The sequence below is a fragment of the Vanessa cardui genome, chromosome 12 (assembly GCF_905220365.1).
Source record: "Vanessa cardui chromosome 12, ilVanCard2.1, whole genome shotgun sequence".
Lineage (NCBI taxonomy): Eukaryota > Metazoa > Arthropoda > Insecta > Lepidoptera > Nymphalidae > Vanessa > Vanessa cardui.
The window spans coordinates 14,079,245-14,097,484 of NC_061134.1; the positions used below are offsets into that span (position 1 = coordinate 14,079,245).

Consider the following 18,240-nt stretch of genomic DNA (forward strand, 5'->3'; position numbering starts at 1 on the left):
CTGTGTCTAATTTCATCGAAATTCTGCCACATGTGCATTTTGCCAACCCTCATTGGAACAGCGTGATGGAATATGATCCAAATGGTCAAATGGAAGAGGAGGCCTTAGCCCAGCAGTGGGAAATTTACAGGATGTGCTTACTGTACTGTTACTGGATTAAAATATTTAATATTTGGTTAATATTCAAGTATTTTATCAGACACGTCATAATTTTATTTATAATTTGTCTATTTATCAAATCGATGAACGCGTCAATTTTCTATGAACTCAACAGCGCCGTTCAAGTATTTGTCAAGTGTACAATCGGAATACATGATAAGAAATTGAATTAAATAATTCAGTTAAATTTATATTATAAATATCGTATCACAATATTAGTAAAATAAATTTAAGAAAGGTTTTTATTGTATCCCAGTGGATTTTATTGTTACAAATAATAATTCTTATGATTCCTTTTGATGATGATTTTAACGATTATTTACATCGACAATACATCACCAACATTGAGAATAAAGTTGTTATGTTCGTCAGGCCTATAGTTACATTGGTTCCATCAATCTTCAAACCAGAACATTTAGAAGTAGCAGTGGTCACGTATACCAAATAGACCGATATACTTTATAGAAGAATAGAAACCGTTCGGCAAACGCAGCTTACAATGTCCTAAGGTAGAACGATGATGTGGAAAACGAAGAAACGAAAGCATTGATAGATATGTAACGCCTTGAGACAGGTCAATGACTAATAGTGGATGACGATGGCGATAATGTACTGAAGATGATGACGTCATTGATTTCTCACTTGAAATAAAAAGACAAAGCATTACTTATCTAATGAGAAGCCCCTCCCCCTGCCCTCCTTAACAACGTTTATCACCTATATGTTCGATATTGTTTAATACGTAATGCTTAAACTTGCTATTTATCTCATAATAGAAAACTTAAGAAATTCCAGAGAGATCCTTCAGTTTTGAAGTAGGAATACATTTGCTCAAGATAACAGAACAATATCGGAGGATAATATTTCCAATATTATCTTGTTAGTTTCATAATCATCAATCATTAGGTTGTGTTTCTAAAATGTATAAAGAAATATTTATCGTTGCAAATTTAGTAGCAGTAACTGTAAATGCTAATTTTATTGACGATACGTTAAAACACACAAGTGCATTCGACCAAGAACTCTACGAAAGTGTGTTAAATCCCATGAAATGTGAAGAACAATTAAATTTGTTGATGAATAACACATATTTAGGAATGCAGTGTAAGTAGAAAATACTTTTCAATTTATATTCAAACGACAGATGAGATCTGACACTTAGAACAGGTGAATAAGGTCCGTTTATTCAGTTTCAAAAATTAAAACGGGACAATCAAATTACTGAGTTATTGTGTACTTGATTTGTTTATATCAATTATTAAGTCATAAATGGATAACTTGAATTCCGCAAAAGGTATAATAATTTTGAAGCTATAAAAAGGTAACACCAAGAAATAAAATAAACAAAGGATCTATTTTATTAGTCCTAATATTTAATTTCGTAACCATTCCTTACAATTTAAGTGCTTAATTAGATAAATATTATTATTTGTATTATTTGATTATATTTTGGTTAGTATAATTAATAATATTTAAGCGATTTATTAAGTTTATATCATTGTTAACCAAATGTCAATTTTACTTCAGCGTTTCACATGGTAAACTTACATTTGCTGAATAAAGTAGATCTAGATAAACATTTATATAGTAAGGAATAGCTGATGCTACTTCTAAATTAAATATAACGAATAACTCAATAGGTCCTGTGTTAATTAGTTTGTTGTTGTTGTAAGTTACTTTTTTATCTCCACAATACGTTTAGGACATAATCACATACGGAACACGAACTGGGAAGCTTCAATAAATGGCTATACAATAGCTGAACAGATACAGATATATTTTTAGGAATACGAGCGTGGAATGCAAGTGATAACCTGGAGTGGTGATGAAAATAATCATATTAATTACTTTAACGATTATTTGTATCGACGTTGTTACTTTTCGCTGTTTTACATGTGGTAACATCTGTATATTGTATAGTATAGTGTGAAATTGATGTGATATTGGATGGAAATACTGGTTTTTGCTCGCGTTTTAGGTTAGGTTAGGTCAATAGCCTACGTCCTTTTTTGGAGTTCCAGTTTGCTTCACAACAAATTTCATCAAATTCGTTCAGCGGTTTGTTCGTGAAAGAGTGACAGACATACAGACAGAGTTACTTTCACATTTATAATATTAGTATAGATGACGTACATACAATTAGACTGTAAATAGTTCCAAAACATTATTTTAATTTAAATTATTTAAATCAATAGAAATCAAAATAAACTTTATTTAAGTAGGCTTTTACAAGCACTTTTGAATCGTCATTTTACAATTAAGTGAAGCTGCCACCGGTTCGGAAAGTAGATTCTACTGAGAAGAACCGGCTAGAAACTCAGTAGTTACTCTTTTAAAACATTTAAAAATAAATAAATGTGAAAGTAAAGACAAGAGTAATTTACTTATCAATTATTTTTCCTTTTAACAGTTATAGACGCGAGTGGAAAAATTCCAAGTGGAATTTTGGTAGGAAACTTGGCTGATCTTGGAAGCTATCACCAATGTCTAAACATTCAATATTTAGCAGATGAGTTAGATGTCCAAGGGAAATATTGTTTGATCCATGTACCTCTAAATCAGAACACAAAAATGGATAATTCGCAAATTCTGGACTTTGGAAAAAAATGGTCAAGACTAGACAACTATACTAGTAAAGCAATTACAAGAAGTATTAATCTAAAAAAACTAGCTCACTTATTATCAGGGACTGAATACTCTATGATATCCAGGTAACGGTCAACATACTAATGCTAAAGTATAATATATTTAAAATTATAGCTAATTAATGTCATCTAGAGAAATAGTAGCTGGAAGAAAGATTTTGAAGAGATAAGATTTCTCCTGTGACGCAATTTTGATCCATCTTAATAGCTTTTAAAAACATGATTAGTGTATACATGCAAAAAGAAGTGCATTGTCTTTAGACAAGATTTTTTTACAACAACAACAGCCTGTAAATTTCCTATTTGTTAATATTTTGGAACATATTCCACCACGCTGTTCTAATGCGTGATGGTAGAATGCACATGTCGCATAATTTCTATAAAATTAGACACATGCTGGTTTCCTCACGATGTTTTCCTTCACCGCCAAGCACCAAGCAAATTAGGCACATGAATATTCAGTTATGCTTGCCTGGATTTGAACCCGAAATTGGCCCACTGGGCCATCTCGGCTCGTGATTTTAAACTTACAAAGTAATGCAAATAACGATTAGCTTAACTTGATTACAAATATTTTTTTCCAGAGCCTTAATACCTAATATGCAATCTTCTATGATCTTGACTTTGGCTATTTGCGTTCCTAAAGTATGCACACCGAAGCAAGTGATTAATTTAATTGGTTCATTAAACAACATAAATTTAACTTTTGACGAATATATATGTCGGTTACCAAATGATAAGCCTGTAAGCGTAGCAGATTATTTAAGCATGTAAGTACAAATATACGTATAACTCTTGAACATATTATAAATAGGAATAATTTAAGAAAAGATTTGAATGAATTTTAAATCGTTTTATTCAGGTATTGTGTTTAATACGGTCTATTCTTGTTTCAGTTCAATCTTCTCTTTGATATTATTGATAACAATAATAAGCACTTCATACGATTTGTATCAAACATATGTATTGAAAAAAGGTAAGAATATAACATAGTTCATAAATCTGTTAAGAAATATTTATGAGGCTTTGGAAAAATAGGAGGTCAATAAAACCTAAAATAAGTAATGAAACAGGTATGATGATTACAATAATTAAAAATCAGTTTCATTCGACATAAGGAAAATCTTAGCTTCTTAAAACATACGTATATACATATAATATATGTTTATGTATCGAGTCGATGTAGAAAAGGTTCATTATTTTCTATGTTGTCTTGAGTCTGGGTGTTTGTGGTACGGTCGTTACTTCTGATTATCCATAACACAAGTGCTTTAGCTACTTACATTGGAATCAGAGTAATGTATGTGATATTGTCCAATATTTATTAGTTATTTAAATATATATATATATATATATATATATATATATATATATATATATATATATATATATGTGTGTATATATATATATATATATATATATATATATATATATATATATATATATATTAATATTTTATTTTAAGCTACATAATTCAATGGAATACAATAAAAAAATAAAACGCAAAAAGTTTGTCGTTTAATTTGAAACAAAATTGTATTGAAAGGATAATATCAATAGTTACTTACCCTTTAATTATACCAGGAGAAAGTTTTTCTTACTAACTTTTTCATGAAGGATTCGCAGGTAGGACGTTAAAATGGGTTATAAGGAATCAAATGTTGTTCAAGGAAAAATAACTCTTAACATAAATAAAATAGGACATACAATTCCTTACAAATATTCTATAGAACTTACAAGGTTTTTTTCCCAAAACACGAAAAGAAAAGGAAAAACTAAAACTACTGTTTGTGCTCATTAGGAGCCTCAGGTATAAAGTTTTTATTTTCCAAACAATTTGTAGATTCTGGCAATTCATCAAAATGTGTTATAAAGTAATATGTTCATAATTATGGAATTAGAGTGAATTTAAATCATTGTAATTACTACTTAGCATAAAACAAAGTTGCTTTCTCTGCCCCTATGTATGTTTTTTTGATATATATAATGATTCAAGAGGAAGGTTTTTGTATACAACACCTGGACAATATAGTAAAGAAACATTGATCACTTTAGAAGTTTCCAATGTAATGTCGTAAATAAATAAAGTCTGTAGTACCTAGTCTGTAGTCCTTTAGTATCAGCATTACATCCGTGCAAAGCCGGGGCGGGTCGCTAGTTTCAATATAAAATTAAATGAATCGTATGAAATGACATGTCTTTGGAGCGTCATAATTTTTCTTGTTATTTTTTTACCTTTCAGAAACTTCCGAAATTGACAGACTTTATAGAAGTTTCTCCATTCATACTAATACTAAGAGGTTACTTTCTTTCAACTATGGAACTGGTGCTCTGGAGTGCGTTGATGGCATCCGAGCCATTTCCATGCTGTGGGTTATATTCGGTCACACGTATTGCTTGACCGCTTTGAATTTTGTTTCAAATGCTGCTGAAATTTTAACAGTTAGTAGAATCTTTTTTGTTTTTGTTTATCATGTTGGTAGTTTTGAGAAGACAATATCAACTTTACCCGAATATATTGGAGGTTATTATATATATTCCAAACAATCCTACTATAATTACGGCAGTGACTTTGTATGTTGTGATTTTACGTATTACCTACTCAAGGGATCATGCAATGAAAAGTTGTAGATACTATTTCAAGTACAGAAAAAGGCCATAACTACCTCTGCCCCTTGCCACACTTATGTAATTGAAACTCACAATAATAAAGAATAAAATAATGATATAAACTAATATCTATTCAAATATCCACCGAGATTTATGACCAACCAATTTAAGTAGGATCTTTTGGACTATCATAATCATATCTTAATGCTTTTTTTCTTTTGTATCTTAAATATAATGAAGTGATTTTCTTTTCTTTTTCAGTGGTTAACATCATTTAGAAGTATTTGGGTGAATTCCGCGCCAATCTCAGTTGATACATTTTTCATGCTTAGTGGTATTCTCTGTGTTTATACCGTCATCGGAAAGATAAGTAGATGTGAGTAATATACTTTTTTATTAATATTATAGTTGTTTAAGGCTTTTTATATAATCTTAAATAATAATCCTTAGATAGACAGGGGTTCAATGCAAGCCCGCATTGTTCAATGCACTTATTATATTATGTATCACAAGCAGCAATTTAAGTATAGTTTTTGATCTGGTTTTAAGGTGAGTGAATTAGTCCAGCTAAAGGTACAAAGGCTATAGCATCTTAGCTTCTAAGGGTTTTGGGAATATGTCGATGTGTTATTGGTGATTACTTACTATAAAGAGATCCATTTGCCTCTCCTTGTCATAATAATATTGGCCATTACTAACACAACAATGCGCCACCAACCATGGGAGTTCTGTACCTTGTGCCTGTAGTTACGGACCATCCATCAAACCAGAATATAACAATACTAAACTTTGTTGTTTTGTGGTAGAGCTTGGTGTGCAGAGCCGCCTGGGTAGGTACCACCCGATGATCAGATATTCTACCGCTAAAAAACAGTACGTAGTTTTGTTGTGTTCCAGTTTGAAGGGTGAGTGAGCCAGTGTAACAACAGGCACAAGGGACATGACATCTTAGTACCCAAGGTTGGTGGCATATTGACGATGTAAGGAATTGTAATATTTCTTACAGCGTCATTGTCTATGGGTGATGGTGACCACTTACCATCAGGTGGCCCATATGCTCGTCCACCGACCTATTCCTAACCTATTCCATAAAAAAATTGGTTCAATTTTATGAAAAACTCGAACTCTGCTATAAGAGTATCATAATTTACGCCGCGCCGTCTGTACATTAGTCTGACATAAGGATAATCATAAAAGACGTAAGCCAGATAGCGAGTTGAACTTTTTACAAAATACAAGTAAACATGGTATCTTATCAAGTATTAACAATGACAAATATTTGTTCCTACCTTATTTAGACATCGATAAAAGGCCTGGCGTGATACGCTTTAATTGTTTTAAAAACATTGTTGTGACATTCAACATTCCCACTTTCGATTCGTATTTGAAGATTGAAATAGTTTTTTTTATGGTATAGGTTGGCGGACGAGCATTTGGGCCACTTGATGGTAAGTGGTTACCATCACCCATAGACAATTTAGCTGTAAGAAATATTAACTATTCCTTACATCATCAATGTGCCACCAACCTTGGGAACTAAGATGTTATGTCCCTTGTGCCTGTACACTGGCTCACTCACCCTTTAAACCGCAACACAACAATACTGAGCACTGTTATTTGGCGGTAGAGTAACTGATGAGTGGGTGGTACCTACCCAGACGGGCTTGCACAAAGTCCTACAAACAAAATAGATTTTGGCATTATTTTGAATTAACTAATTTGCCAATACTTTTTGAAACTTTACTATTAATATATAAAAATATTATTTATATTGTTCAATATAGTTTATTAACATATATGAGCCTTGAAAAAAAGGAAAATATTCTTGCGGTAAACATAACGATGATTCTACTTATAGCTTGTAAATCCCATAAAACAACCATTAATTTTGTGTTAGTCAGTTAGTGAGACAAAAATCTGACTCTCCTAGTTGTATTTCCTTAGTGTTACGGCCTTTTATTCACAGGTGGTACTTTTACTAGTAAATTTAAAAGAGAGTAAAATTTAAATTATACTAAAAACTAGTATAAATAACCATCGATATCGAAATAACAGTGTATCAAGAGAAAATAACCATTTCAATAATCCATACGTATAATAGAAAACCGAAGAGTTGGTTTGTATAGATCATTTGTTGAGAAAGGTTATAGTATCATCACTCAAAATAATAAAAGGCCAAAGTGCCAAAATAATACTTTTATTTTATTTTTATTTTTTTATTTAAAATACTTTATTGCACAACACATTACACGACAATGGGTAATAGAGAGACAAAAAAACAACAAATGGTGCGCAAAGGCGGTCTTATCGCTTGTAGCGATCTCTCACAGACAACCTTTGGTGACAGGAACTTAAGACGAGAGAACAGGTAAGTGCAAATAGAATTAATAGTTAAGAGATAATAACTTTAATTTAAGTAGACTAATATTGCAGTATAATAATAAACTACACACAACTACATCCAAATAGTACACATATAATAATATAATATACATATAATATATATCAATATATATACATAATTATAAACTACATATTATTTCATACTTACATACATTCTTGGGATATGGACAGATAATAGTTTTTCAAGCGATGTTTAAAGATGGACAAGGATTTCGATTGCCGAATATCGTTGGGTAGTGCATTCCAAAGTTTGACGGTTTTCACAGTAAAAGAGCTACTGTAAGTTTGTGTCCGGCTGCAGGGCGTTACAAGCTTATTATCGTTACTAGAACGCAGGTTGAGTATACTGTCACACCCAAGAAATTTGAAGCGTTCTTTCAGGTAAGGTGGTGTATGTTCAACATATAGCAAGAGTAAAGAAGAGATAAGGCGTGCAAATTTCGTCGAAGCCTGATTGGCAGCCACTTTAACTGAGACCGATACTGCGAGACATGATCGAATTTACGTAGACCAAAGATAAATCTAATGGCTAAATTCTGCAGTCGTTCTAATTTGTTTAGAAGGTTCTCAGTTAAGTCAGTGTAGCAGGCGTCGGCATAATCCAATATTGGAAACAGGAACGAATTGGCTAAGTTGATCTTAGCCTTGATTGGCAGTAGATTTTTCCATCGCCTTAAAAAACCAATGATGGCATACATCTTACGGCTTATTTCTGCAACCTGAGGGACCCAGGAGAAGGAAGCATCCAGAATTAGCCCAAGATTTTTAACCGTTTCTTGCAGTGGTAATATGTGGCCATCAAACATTATTGGAGGTAGATTTTTGTCTTTAATCCTCGACAGAAGCTTAACACTGCCAAAAACAGCTACCCGTGACTTCCTCGGATTCACTTGGAGCCCGTAAGATCTACACCATTCACAGATTTTTGCCAAATCATTATTCAACGTTGCAACCGCCTTGTCGATACCGTCCAAAGGAGCGGTAACATAAATTTGAAGATCATCAGCATATAGATGATAGGAGGAAGAGATAAGTGTGGAGAGAGTATTGATGAAGATAGAAAAGAGAAGGGGAGACAGTACACCACCTTGCGGGACACCAGAAGGAATATCTAAATAAGTCGAGATCTTACCATTCGCCTTTATGCATTGCTGTCTATTTAATAGGTAAGAGCGAAACCAATCTACAGCAGTAGGGTCTATGTTTAGAGATCTTAGGATTGCCAAACATATATCGTAGTCAATACTATTAAAGGCGTTTGAAAAGTCTAGGAGAGCTAGAACAGTTACAGATTTATTATCAATTCCACAGCGTATATCGTCACATACTTTAGTGAGCGCAGTAACTGTACTATGGCCTTTTCTAAACCCAGATTGGAAAGGAGAGAGGATTTTGTTAATTGAGAGAAATTGGTTCAGTTGTAAATGAACAACACGCTCCAGCACCTTTGAGAGAAAAGGAAGAACAGATATGGGTCTAAAATGAGAAGGTAAAGAAGGATTGGGAACTTTAGGAATAGGGATCACTACAGCTTTGCGCCATAGAGATGGGAAAGTACCAGTTGATAAGGAATAGTTAAATATATGACATAAAGCAGGTAAAATGCTATTAAGGGTAAGCATAATCAGACTTCGACTTATTCCATCACAACCAATTGAGTCTGATTTGATGCTAAAGATGTGCTTCTTTAATTCGCCAATGGTGACAGAACTGAATTGGAAGGAAGGATTATAAGGGGTGGGCAGTGTATTGAGATAATTGATTGTATTAAGTTTGTATTGTGCATTTATAGAGGAAGAAGAAATGAAATGTTTGTTGAGATCATTGAGATCGAAGTTAAAAGAATAATTTTCCCGTTGACGCCCAATTCCCAATGATTTTAAAAACCGCCAAACTTTGGATGTATCGCTATTCTCAATAGCATTTGCAATAAACTTACGCTGAGCATCACGGCAGAGCTTATTACAACGATTTCGCAGCTGTTTATATTTTTCCAGGTTACTGGTTGTCGCATTTCTTTTATATTTGGCCTTCGCAACATTGCGTTTGACCATGAGTGTTCTAATGTCCTGAGTTAGCCAAGGTGCTGGTAAATGCTTAAGCTTTATAGGTCTCAACGGAGCATGTTTATCTAATAAATCAGTTAACAAAGAATTAAAAATACTCATTTTTTCGTCAATTGAGCTGGCATTATAGATAGCAGTCCAGTCAATATTGTTCAAATCACTCATAAAATTGGTGTTATTGATCTTTTGGAAATTACGCCGCATCACTATTGTTGGTTTTGGCCGCGGAGGCCGAATTTTATAGGATAAATAAACTAAGTCATGGTAAGAAAAAGCTTCAGCGGGGAACTGACCATGAGTGTCAACATGATTAAGAGAGGAAACAATCATTAAGTCCAACAGCGAGGGAGAACAATTCGGAAAGAAATGAGTTGCATTCGTTGGGAGTACATTAAGGTTGCAGCTATCAACTATATACTTTAAGCGTCGGGCACGTTGGTCATCCTTAAGTAGGCAGGTGTTGAAGTCGCCCATAATTATCGTGTGATCAACGGATGTACTAAATTGCTCTAATAAATTTTCAAAATCATTAAAATAATTAATATTGAGTGACGGACTGTAAAATACGCCCAGTAGTAGTTTGATATGTCCGAATAAGACCTCAATAAATATATGTTCCGATGACTCAGAGTATTGTGAAGGAGATTTATTTAAAATTGTAAAAGGGATGTGGCTGCGGAGATATATAGCTACACCACCGCCACCTTTACCTATGCGGTCATTCCGGATCAGGTGGTAGCCAGGCAAACAGTAAGAAGTTGAGGGTAAGCTTGGTTTCAAAAAAGATTCGGATACAAGAATGGCATGAATATTTTGACTATCGAAGGAAGACAGGAAATCAGAGTAATGTGAAGGAATACTCTGCGCATTTATATGCACTACATTAAAGTTTCTAGAAAAACCGGAGAGATTTGATTCTAAAAGAGAATTTAGAGGAAGAGAAGCACTATGAAAACTATCATCACTTGATAATACTGAGTCGCTGTAGTAGGTACTATTATCATTCAAATCGCTTACGCTGTAAAGGTTTGAAATCATACTATTCATATAAATAAATAATTGATGTATATAAATATATATGTATTAATTAAAATAATATATATAATAGAAAAAATAATTATAATAATACTAAAATACCAAATAAATCAAACTACTAATATTAGGTTCTCGATAAGCTACTTCTCCATCCCGCCAGCAATTTGTGAGTAAGAAATTACAAAAAAAAAAAAAAAGTAAAACAAATATACCTAATATTATTATGAACATTATCACATCACATCGGATATGAAATTAAGAAATAGAGAAGTAATAATAATTTAAGTAACATAATAAATAATTTTGTAAAGGCAACACAACGTAACCAATAAAACACAAAACACGATTTAAATCCTAATAGTAAATGTTATAAAAAGAAAGAAAAAAAAAAAAAGTAATAAAACAATACTTAATAAAATAATGCTAAGTAGATATTATTAAAAAAAAAGAATGTTAAATAATGCAATGCTATATGACAAACTGCAATAGTCCAAAACCAATTACTAAACGCAAATCAAACGTCAGATTGATGACATTAACATTATACCTTCAGTTATAAAATTATACCGACATGTTTACAAATACAAGTTAATACTAAACGGAATCCGAAATATAATTATAGTAATATGATCAAAGTAATGAAACTAAAATAGAATAACTAAACAACTTATGCTAATGAATAGTAAAAACAAATTGAAGGATCGAGGACGAATACGCGGTCTAACAATACTATAGCTTACTTTTTAATGGTTCTCTTGCTTCGTATGGCCAGAGTTGAATTGGCAGATTTTGGATTTGAATCGGTGGAACTGGTTCCAGCAGCAGCTACAGCAGCAGAGTTAGTTGCCAAGGGAATGTCATTCGGTGTGCGATTGATTGCGTTGAGCTCTGCTGTTGTGACAATCCGGTGTCGTTTACCGTCTGACCCGGTAACGACAATAACACCATCCTTCGTCCAGCATTTAGAAACTCCGTACTTCTGTCTTGCTGCCATAAACAGATCATGCCTCTCTTTAGTAAGGAACTCTGACAGAGTCACACCAGTATTTTTAAGAGACGTTTTCGAGTACCAGATTTTATTTCGAAGCATTACGTCACGGAATTTTACAAGAATAGGTCGAGGCTTATCTCTGGAAGAGTGACCTAATCGCTGACAACGACTGAGCTTGTCTATCGTGAATTCTGGTACCTTAAGATGTCCTGACACAACATTTGACACTACCAATGGCAAATTCTCTTTTTTATCCTCGGAAACTCCATGCAAGAGAAGCATCTTCCTTCTGCTTCGCATCTCCAGCTGGTTGTATTGCTTCGATAGGAGTTCCACTTGCATCTGAAGACCTTCCAATGCAGACAGAACAAAGATTCTGAAGGCGTTAAATTGGGCTGCAATGTTGGAGTTTGGACTCGTAGCCGGGATAGGACTCTGAAGAGATTTTTGAAATTCAGCCATTCGTGTATTAAAGTGTTCGGTCAGGTCCTGAATTGAGTGTTTGATGGACTCCATAGTGCAGTTACTAATTTATAAATATATTTATAATATATATTTAAATATATGCTCAATGTTCTCGGTTTTAGTGGCTATATCAGTGCTATGGAGATTAGCTGGCAGGTAGGAAACAAACTTAGCACATTTCTACTTGTGAATTATTATTCATCCAATTTATATTAATAAAATTTATAAGAGCTCAAATAAAAACGTGTTGTCTTTTTTTTGACACCTACCCGAAAAAAAACAAAAAACTTTTGTAAACTATGATGTAAAGTAAAAACTTTAAATCTCATTTTCCAACAGCAACTTTCAACTAACAATATAAAACTGTCCGACACATAGGTCAGAGCAAATATTTAGCCAGAAAGAAACCACGCGGGGTATTGTGAAGACATTTTAAATTGGTCGTCATTACAGGGAAATTCATCAAATCTCTACACCTATTTTATTTATACCGTCTTCTGCGAATATTTCCACTGTTGGCTGCTGTGATTCTGCTCCAAGCTTCTATACTCCATCGAGTATCTGATGGTCCTGTGTGGACTAATGTGGGGTCTGCGACGGAATCATGCAGACGGCGATGGTGGTCAGCGTTGCTGCATGTGCAGAATTATGTGAAACCTCTTGATTTGGTTGGTACCTTTTTGGTAAATTAATTATGTTTAATAAGAGTCATCATCATCATCTTCAGCCCGTTTATGTCCACTGCTGGACATAGGCCTCTCCAAGTGCACGCCACTGTGGTCTTTCTCCGGCTAATATCATCCAGCTCCTGCGTTCCGCCTTGCGTAAATCGTCACTCCACCGTGTCTGAGGACGTCCTATACTACGTTTGCCGAGACGTGGTCTCCAGTCTAGAACACTTTTTCCACAACGGTTATCGGTTCTACGACAAATTAATAATTATTAAGAGTGAGTTTGACAATTTTCGAGATTGAAATTACGACCTTTTTTAATTGCCAAACATCGGGCAATATTTGAATATTGTATCATATGAATTACTAAACTATTGGGTACCTGGCAGCGTTGGGTAATTTTTTAAACCCTAACATTTTCACTGAAAACATATCATGGACGTAACATTGGGGAAGTAATATTGATCTTTTTGTAAGGTAAATCCCTAGAACGTGACTTGCATAAAATATATTTTACTAAAATAAACTCATCCTACCCATGATTGGTAAAGCTTGTACTTTAATCTATACTAATAAATTCGAAATTAAATCTGTCATGACCTGTCTCGCGTTATGTCAAATAGTAAACATTTGTACATCGCGATTACAAGATTCTTTAATATATTGTTTTATATAGCACTATGGAAAGATTTAAAAGACAGGCCAGTAAGTGGCACCTAATAGTTTTACTAGCATCGCATCCGATCTCTTGGGTCCCACAGAGACCCGGTAACGCCCCTCCTCACGTAAGTGAAAGTTTTCCCAGCAAAAAAAAATAAATTGAGTGAGGCAGTTGTTCAATGTCTGTTATGTTTACATAAAACACGATTAAACCGATACTGATAAAATTCGTATAATGCCCTGTACCTGCAACCCCTAAACTCATAAAATGTGAGCGAATGGAAAGTATGAAACGGCAGTTGAAATCGACTAGTTTAATATTTTTTTTCTTTTTCAGTGTTTACAACATACTTGGTACCTATCCGTAGATGTACAACTTTACATTATCAGCCCTGTGGTTATCGTGTGGTTGTTTGGAAGTGCCATGGTCGCCTGGTGTTCGCTTGTGGCCGGCGTTGTTATAACCTTAGCCATATCTAGTGTATATAGCTTCATGTACAATTACTCCGCCGCTGTTGTTAATCCAAGGTAATTTTATACGTTTTTAAAAGGAACTTCTTCTAAATATCTTACAGAAGAATTGTCACGTAAGGAAAACGATATGACATTTCCCTCTCTTTCTCTCTGTATGGCTCCATTATCATTTTTATATTATTTAAATTTACCTAATCAGGTATAATTAATCCCATTATAAATAATCTATAATCTCAATAATTAACGTACAATACATCTCATTTTATTTATATAACAATAACATTTGTTAGTAATATTATTATTAAATAAGCCAACTTGGACCAGTACATCGAAAATATGGATTTAAGATTAAAATTCAATAAGTTTTCATAGCTTATAATTAAAAACATGATGGAAAACATAAAAAACCCATGTGTCTACTTAAATAAACAATCACATTTATATTCATCAATGTTTGACCAAATGTTTTACCCAAATTTTCACACGTGATATTGGAACTTCCACAATCGTCAAACATTGGCGAATTGGATAATGGAATTTCTATCGTCAAACATTGGGAATTTTTATCATAGACGTTTCGATCAAATGGGAGATTATTTCGTGGATTATTACATGAACACATTGCCTCGAGCGTCGCCGTTTTTCATCGGGATGCTCTATGGATACCTGTTACACAAATTTAAAGGAAGAAATCTTCGTATGCAAAAGGTATTGATGTTTATTTCTAACGTTGTATTTTATTAAGTAAAAACCCATGTAATTGTAATGTTTATACAATCTCTTATTCTTTTCTAAAATAGAAAAAGGTCCTCTAGTAACTTTAATAGTTTTTTTTGGTATTATGCATGTAAACTGTTAAACTGACAACGAAATAGAACTGACAAGACAGGACCCAATCTTCACAATGGAAAAATAATACTTAATATTGCTATTTGGCAGCATAATAAACTAGTCTATTGCTACTTATCCAGACTTCTACTACTTAGGATTATCAAACAAAAACAAAAATAAAATTCGCCAAAACAAACAGTTTAAAAAAAGAAGTCTCAATGAGTACTATCGAATAGAAAAGTATACAAGTTAAATAAATACACGAGACAATTATGCTGTAAAGTGCTATACTATGCTTATACGTATATGTATATATGAAGCTTACCTCTAAGCTATTTTTACCCTCTAAAGATAATTGATGTATACAATTTATTACAGAGTGTTGTAGCAACATTATGGGCGTTATCAATTGCGCTGATGGCTTTCTGTATATTCAGTATATACCCCATCATGCAAGTGGACCACGATGAACAAATGTTCGACAATTTCCTCAACGCGTACATGAGAGGTATCTGGGCAATGACCTTGGGTTGGCTGATCTTTGCCTGCGTTTACGGTTATGGAGGTAATTTATTCTGCTCTTCAGTCCACATTCAATCTTCTTGAATCACAAAGAGATTTTTTGCGATAAAGAATTTTTTTCATATAGTTCGTTTGCAAAAATATATTTTTTTTATTGCGTGATACATCTATAAGCTAGCCTTATGGATAAGGCCGAATCGTGTGCCGTGACGGCGAACGGTATGGTGCTATATACATCACGACACATATCTTCTCTTATTTGGAAAAATTGAAGGTTTTTCTTTAAAATAGTAATAGTTCGTTTTGCAGCTCTATGGAAAAATATCTAATGATTAGGTGGTACCTATACACGCCTGCAAAATGCCCTACCAACAAGTAAAAATTTTCTAAACAAACTTTATAGTCATTAAAACCTCTAAAGGATTCCTTTATATGTATATGTGAATCCTTGGACACCAAAAACATTTAATTTAAGTACTATAGTTATGCGGTGACGGTAGGGTGACCATATGTACATCTGTAACAGTTTAAAATATTCAACTGTAAAATTTAAAAGAATCGTTAATAATCTTTTGTGTGATTGTTTGTTGATTGCACACCTTGGGAATGAAATGGTTACTTTCAGACTGTTTCATACACCGAAAATATATTTATTGTTTTTGTTTAAAACATTCATTGTAAAAAAATTAAATATAAAAAACATCCCGCTAAGTTTCTCTCGCCGGTTCTTCTTACGTCGGAGACAATACAGAATTTTGTCTAGGTTTTTGTGACACCGTCATTACTTCGGATATTCCTAAACACAAATCAATCAGGAATCAGAGTAATGTATGTGACGTTGTTAAATATTTATTATTTATATTATTAATTATTCCTTTCACCATATAATAGAAGATGTACTGAATGTTAATAAGAATTATTATTACTGCATATCACAGGACCGATCAACTGGTTCCTTTCTCTGCAAATATGGAAGCTGCCAGCTCGTCTCTCGTACGCCATGTATCTCATACACTTCCCTCTCATCATGATCGCTAATGGCAGCATGACCAGCACGGTATATTTCGACGATGCAAGCACTGTGAGTAAACGCTTTTTGTTACTAATTTTCTGTTTCATAGATTCTCAGTGGGTAGAACGCTTTGATCTCCAGAAATTCGGAATAACATAGAATCTTAATAAGAAAAGACTTCAAGTATACTGAGTATAAATTAAAATTTTCACCCGTATTTTTCTTCGAATTGAAACGGGAAGTATATCCAAACAAATCTGTTAATTACAGATATAAATACTTTTTGTAATAAACAAAAAAAAAAAAAAATCAAACGAATAAAACTTCTTTTGAAGTTGGTTTGTATTCTTCAAGTGGCTTTTGTTTGATGCTGGAGGAAAAGATCGCGATTAAATTTAAAGAACTTTTAATCATGTGTTCATAAATCTGTATAAAGATATTCAGAGGTAGCTAGTCCATTCAATCATCCATTAACTACTAGAAACATTTCTTAGTAGTAGGTGCTAAGTAAAGTAACAGCCTGTAAATTTCCCACTGCTGGGATAAGGCCTCCTCTTCCATTAAGGAGAGGGTTTGGAACATATTTATTCACGCTGTTCCAATGCGGGTTGGTGGAATGCACATGTGGCTGAATTTTAATGAAATTAGACACATGCAGATTTCCTCACTATGTTTTCCTTCACCGCCGAGCACGAGATGAATTATAAACACAAATTAAGCACATATATATGGTGGTGCTTGCCTGGGTTTGAACCCGCAATCATTGGCTAAGTTGCAAGCGTTCTAACCACAGGGCCATCTCGGCTCCTTTCTTAGTTTTATAATATTTTTAAATTTAACAACAAAAATTATATAACATGTTAATGTATAGTCAGAGTAAGAAAACCTTCGTCAGTTTTCAAATTTATTTCTCTATCAAGTCTTAAACTCTTAATACCTTTTGAATCTATACATCAAATCATTCCGACGCAATATGTCATTCTCGATCGGTAAAGCAGAACGCTTATACTGAGCACACGAAAATAGATCTTAAGGTGATGAAACTTTTCTTACCCCGACTATACTTTAGCCTTACAATAACCATTTTAGAAAATTCAATAATGCCTTAAGTCTCTTATTTTGCTGAAATCACTCTGCCATTTTGTGTTTGAACTGAAGCAATTATTTATTTCTAGATGTTTCGAGGTGTTGGTAACGTTGTATTCACGATCCTCGCAGCATTCATCCTGTGTGTCTTCATTGATGCTCCATTCTCCACAGTTCAGAAATTACTCCTAGAGAGAGGTTAGTTATATTACGTTATAAATATTTAAAAAAGATAGCTTAATTAGTTATGGTCTTAATTCATGTTTGCTAATAATTTCATGAACATAAAATCTTTGGTGGGTTTTACCACCAAGTCTAACGCAGTCAATTTACTGGCCCGCCTAAATGTGATATAAATTGGTGAGAAATAATAGGTTCCGTCAACAAAAAACAACATAGTTACGAATAGAGAACTCTTTTAAAATGATTGATGAGCAAACATATAAAAAATAATTATATTTGTTTATTGTAGGCAAGAATAAACCAGAAGAAAAAATTGTAACTGAATCTCAAACAAATATTGTTGAAAACAACGAAAATGGAAAATAGATGATGTTTTGTCGTCATACGTAATTAAGAAGAGGTTTTTAATTCCCTTAAATAAAGCTAA

At 33.3% G+C, this 18,240-nt stretch overlaps 2 protein-coding genes across 2 annotated transcripts; one reads left to right on the forward strand and one right to left on the reverse strand.

Moving 5' to 3' along the window:
- The first annotated feature begins 1,079 nt into the window (after positions 1–1,079).
- On the forward strand, positions 1,080–17,833 carry LOC124534201 (nose resistant to fluoxetine protein 6-like). Its single transcript, XM_047109910.1, has 12 exons — positions 1,080–1,263; positions 2,570–2,870; positions 3,389–3,574; positions 3,701–3,780; positions 5,047–5,246; positions 5,676–5,790; positions 12,828–13,042; positions 14,043–14,233; positions 14,752–14,887; positions 15,389–15,575; positions 16,471–16,613; positions 17,720–17,833. The coding sequence occupies exons 1-12, from the start codon at positions 1,080–1,082 to the stop codon at positions 17,831–17,833; spliced, it is 2,052 nt and encodes a 683-aa protein (XP_046965866.1).
- LOC124534373 lies at positions 11,645–12,597 on the reverse strand. The gene has a single exon (XM_047110177.1). The coding sequence runs from the start codon at positions 12,423–12,425 to the stop codon at positions 11,655–11,657; it is 771 nt and encodes a 256-aa protein (XP_046966133.1). The 5' UTR covers positions 12,426–12,597; the 3' UTR covers positions 11,645–11,654.
- Positions 17,834–18,240: the final 407 nt, after the last annotated feature.

What these genes read in the sequence shown, in the direction of transcription:
- LOC124534373 (XM_047110177.1), bottom strand. Translation starts at nt 12,425, where the DNA reads ATGGAGTCCATCAAACACTCAATTCAGGACCTGACCGAACACTTTAAT.
- LOC124534201 (XM_047109910.1), top strand. Translation starts at nt 1,080, where the DNA reads ATGTATAAAGAAATATTTATCGTTGCAAATTTAGTAGCAGTAACTGTA. An exon ending in ATGCTGCTGAAATTTTAACA is followed by an intron (nt 5,247 to 5,675) that starts GTTAGTAGAATC and finishes TTTCTTTTTCAG; the next exon opens with TGGTTAACATCATTTAGAAG. An exon ending in GCCGCTGTTGTTAATCCAAG is followed by an intron (nt 14,234 to 14,751) that starts GTAATTTTATAC and finishes TTTTTATCATAG; the next exon opens with ACGTTTCGATCAAATGGGAG.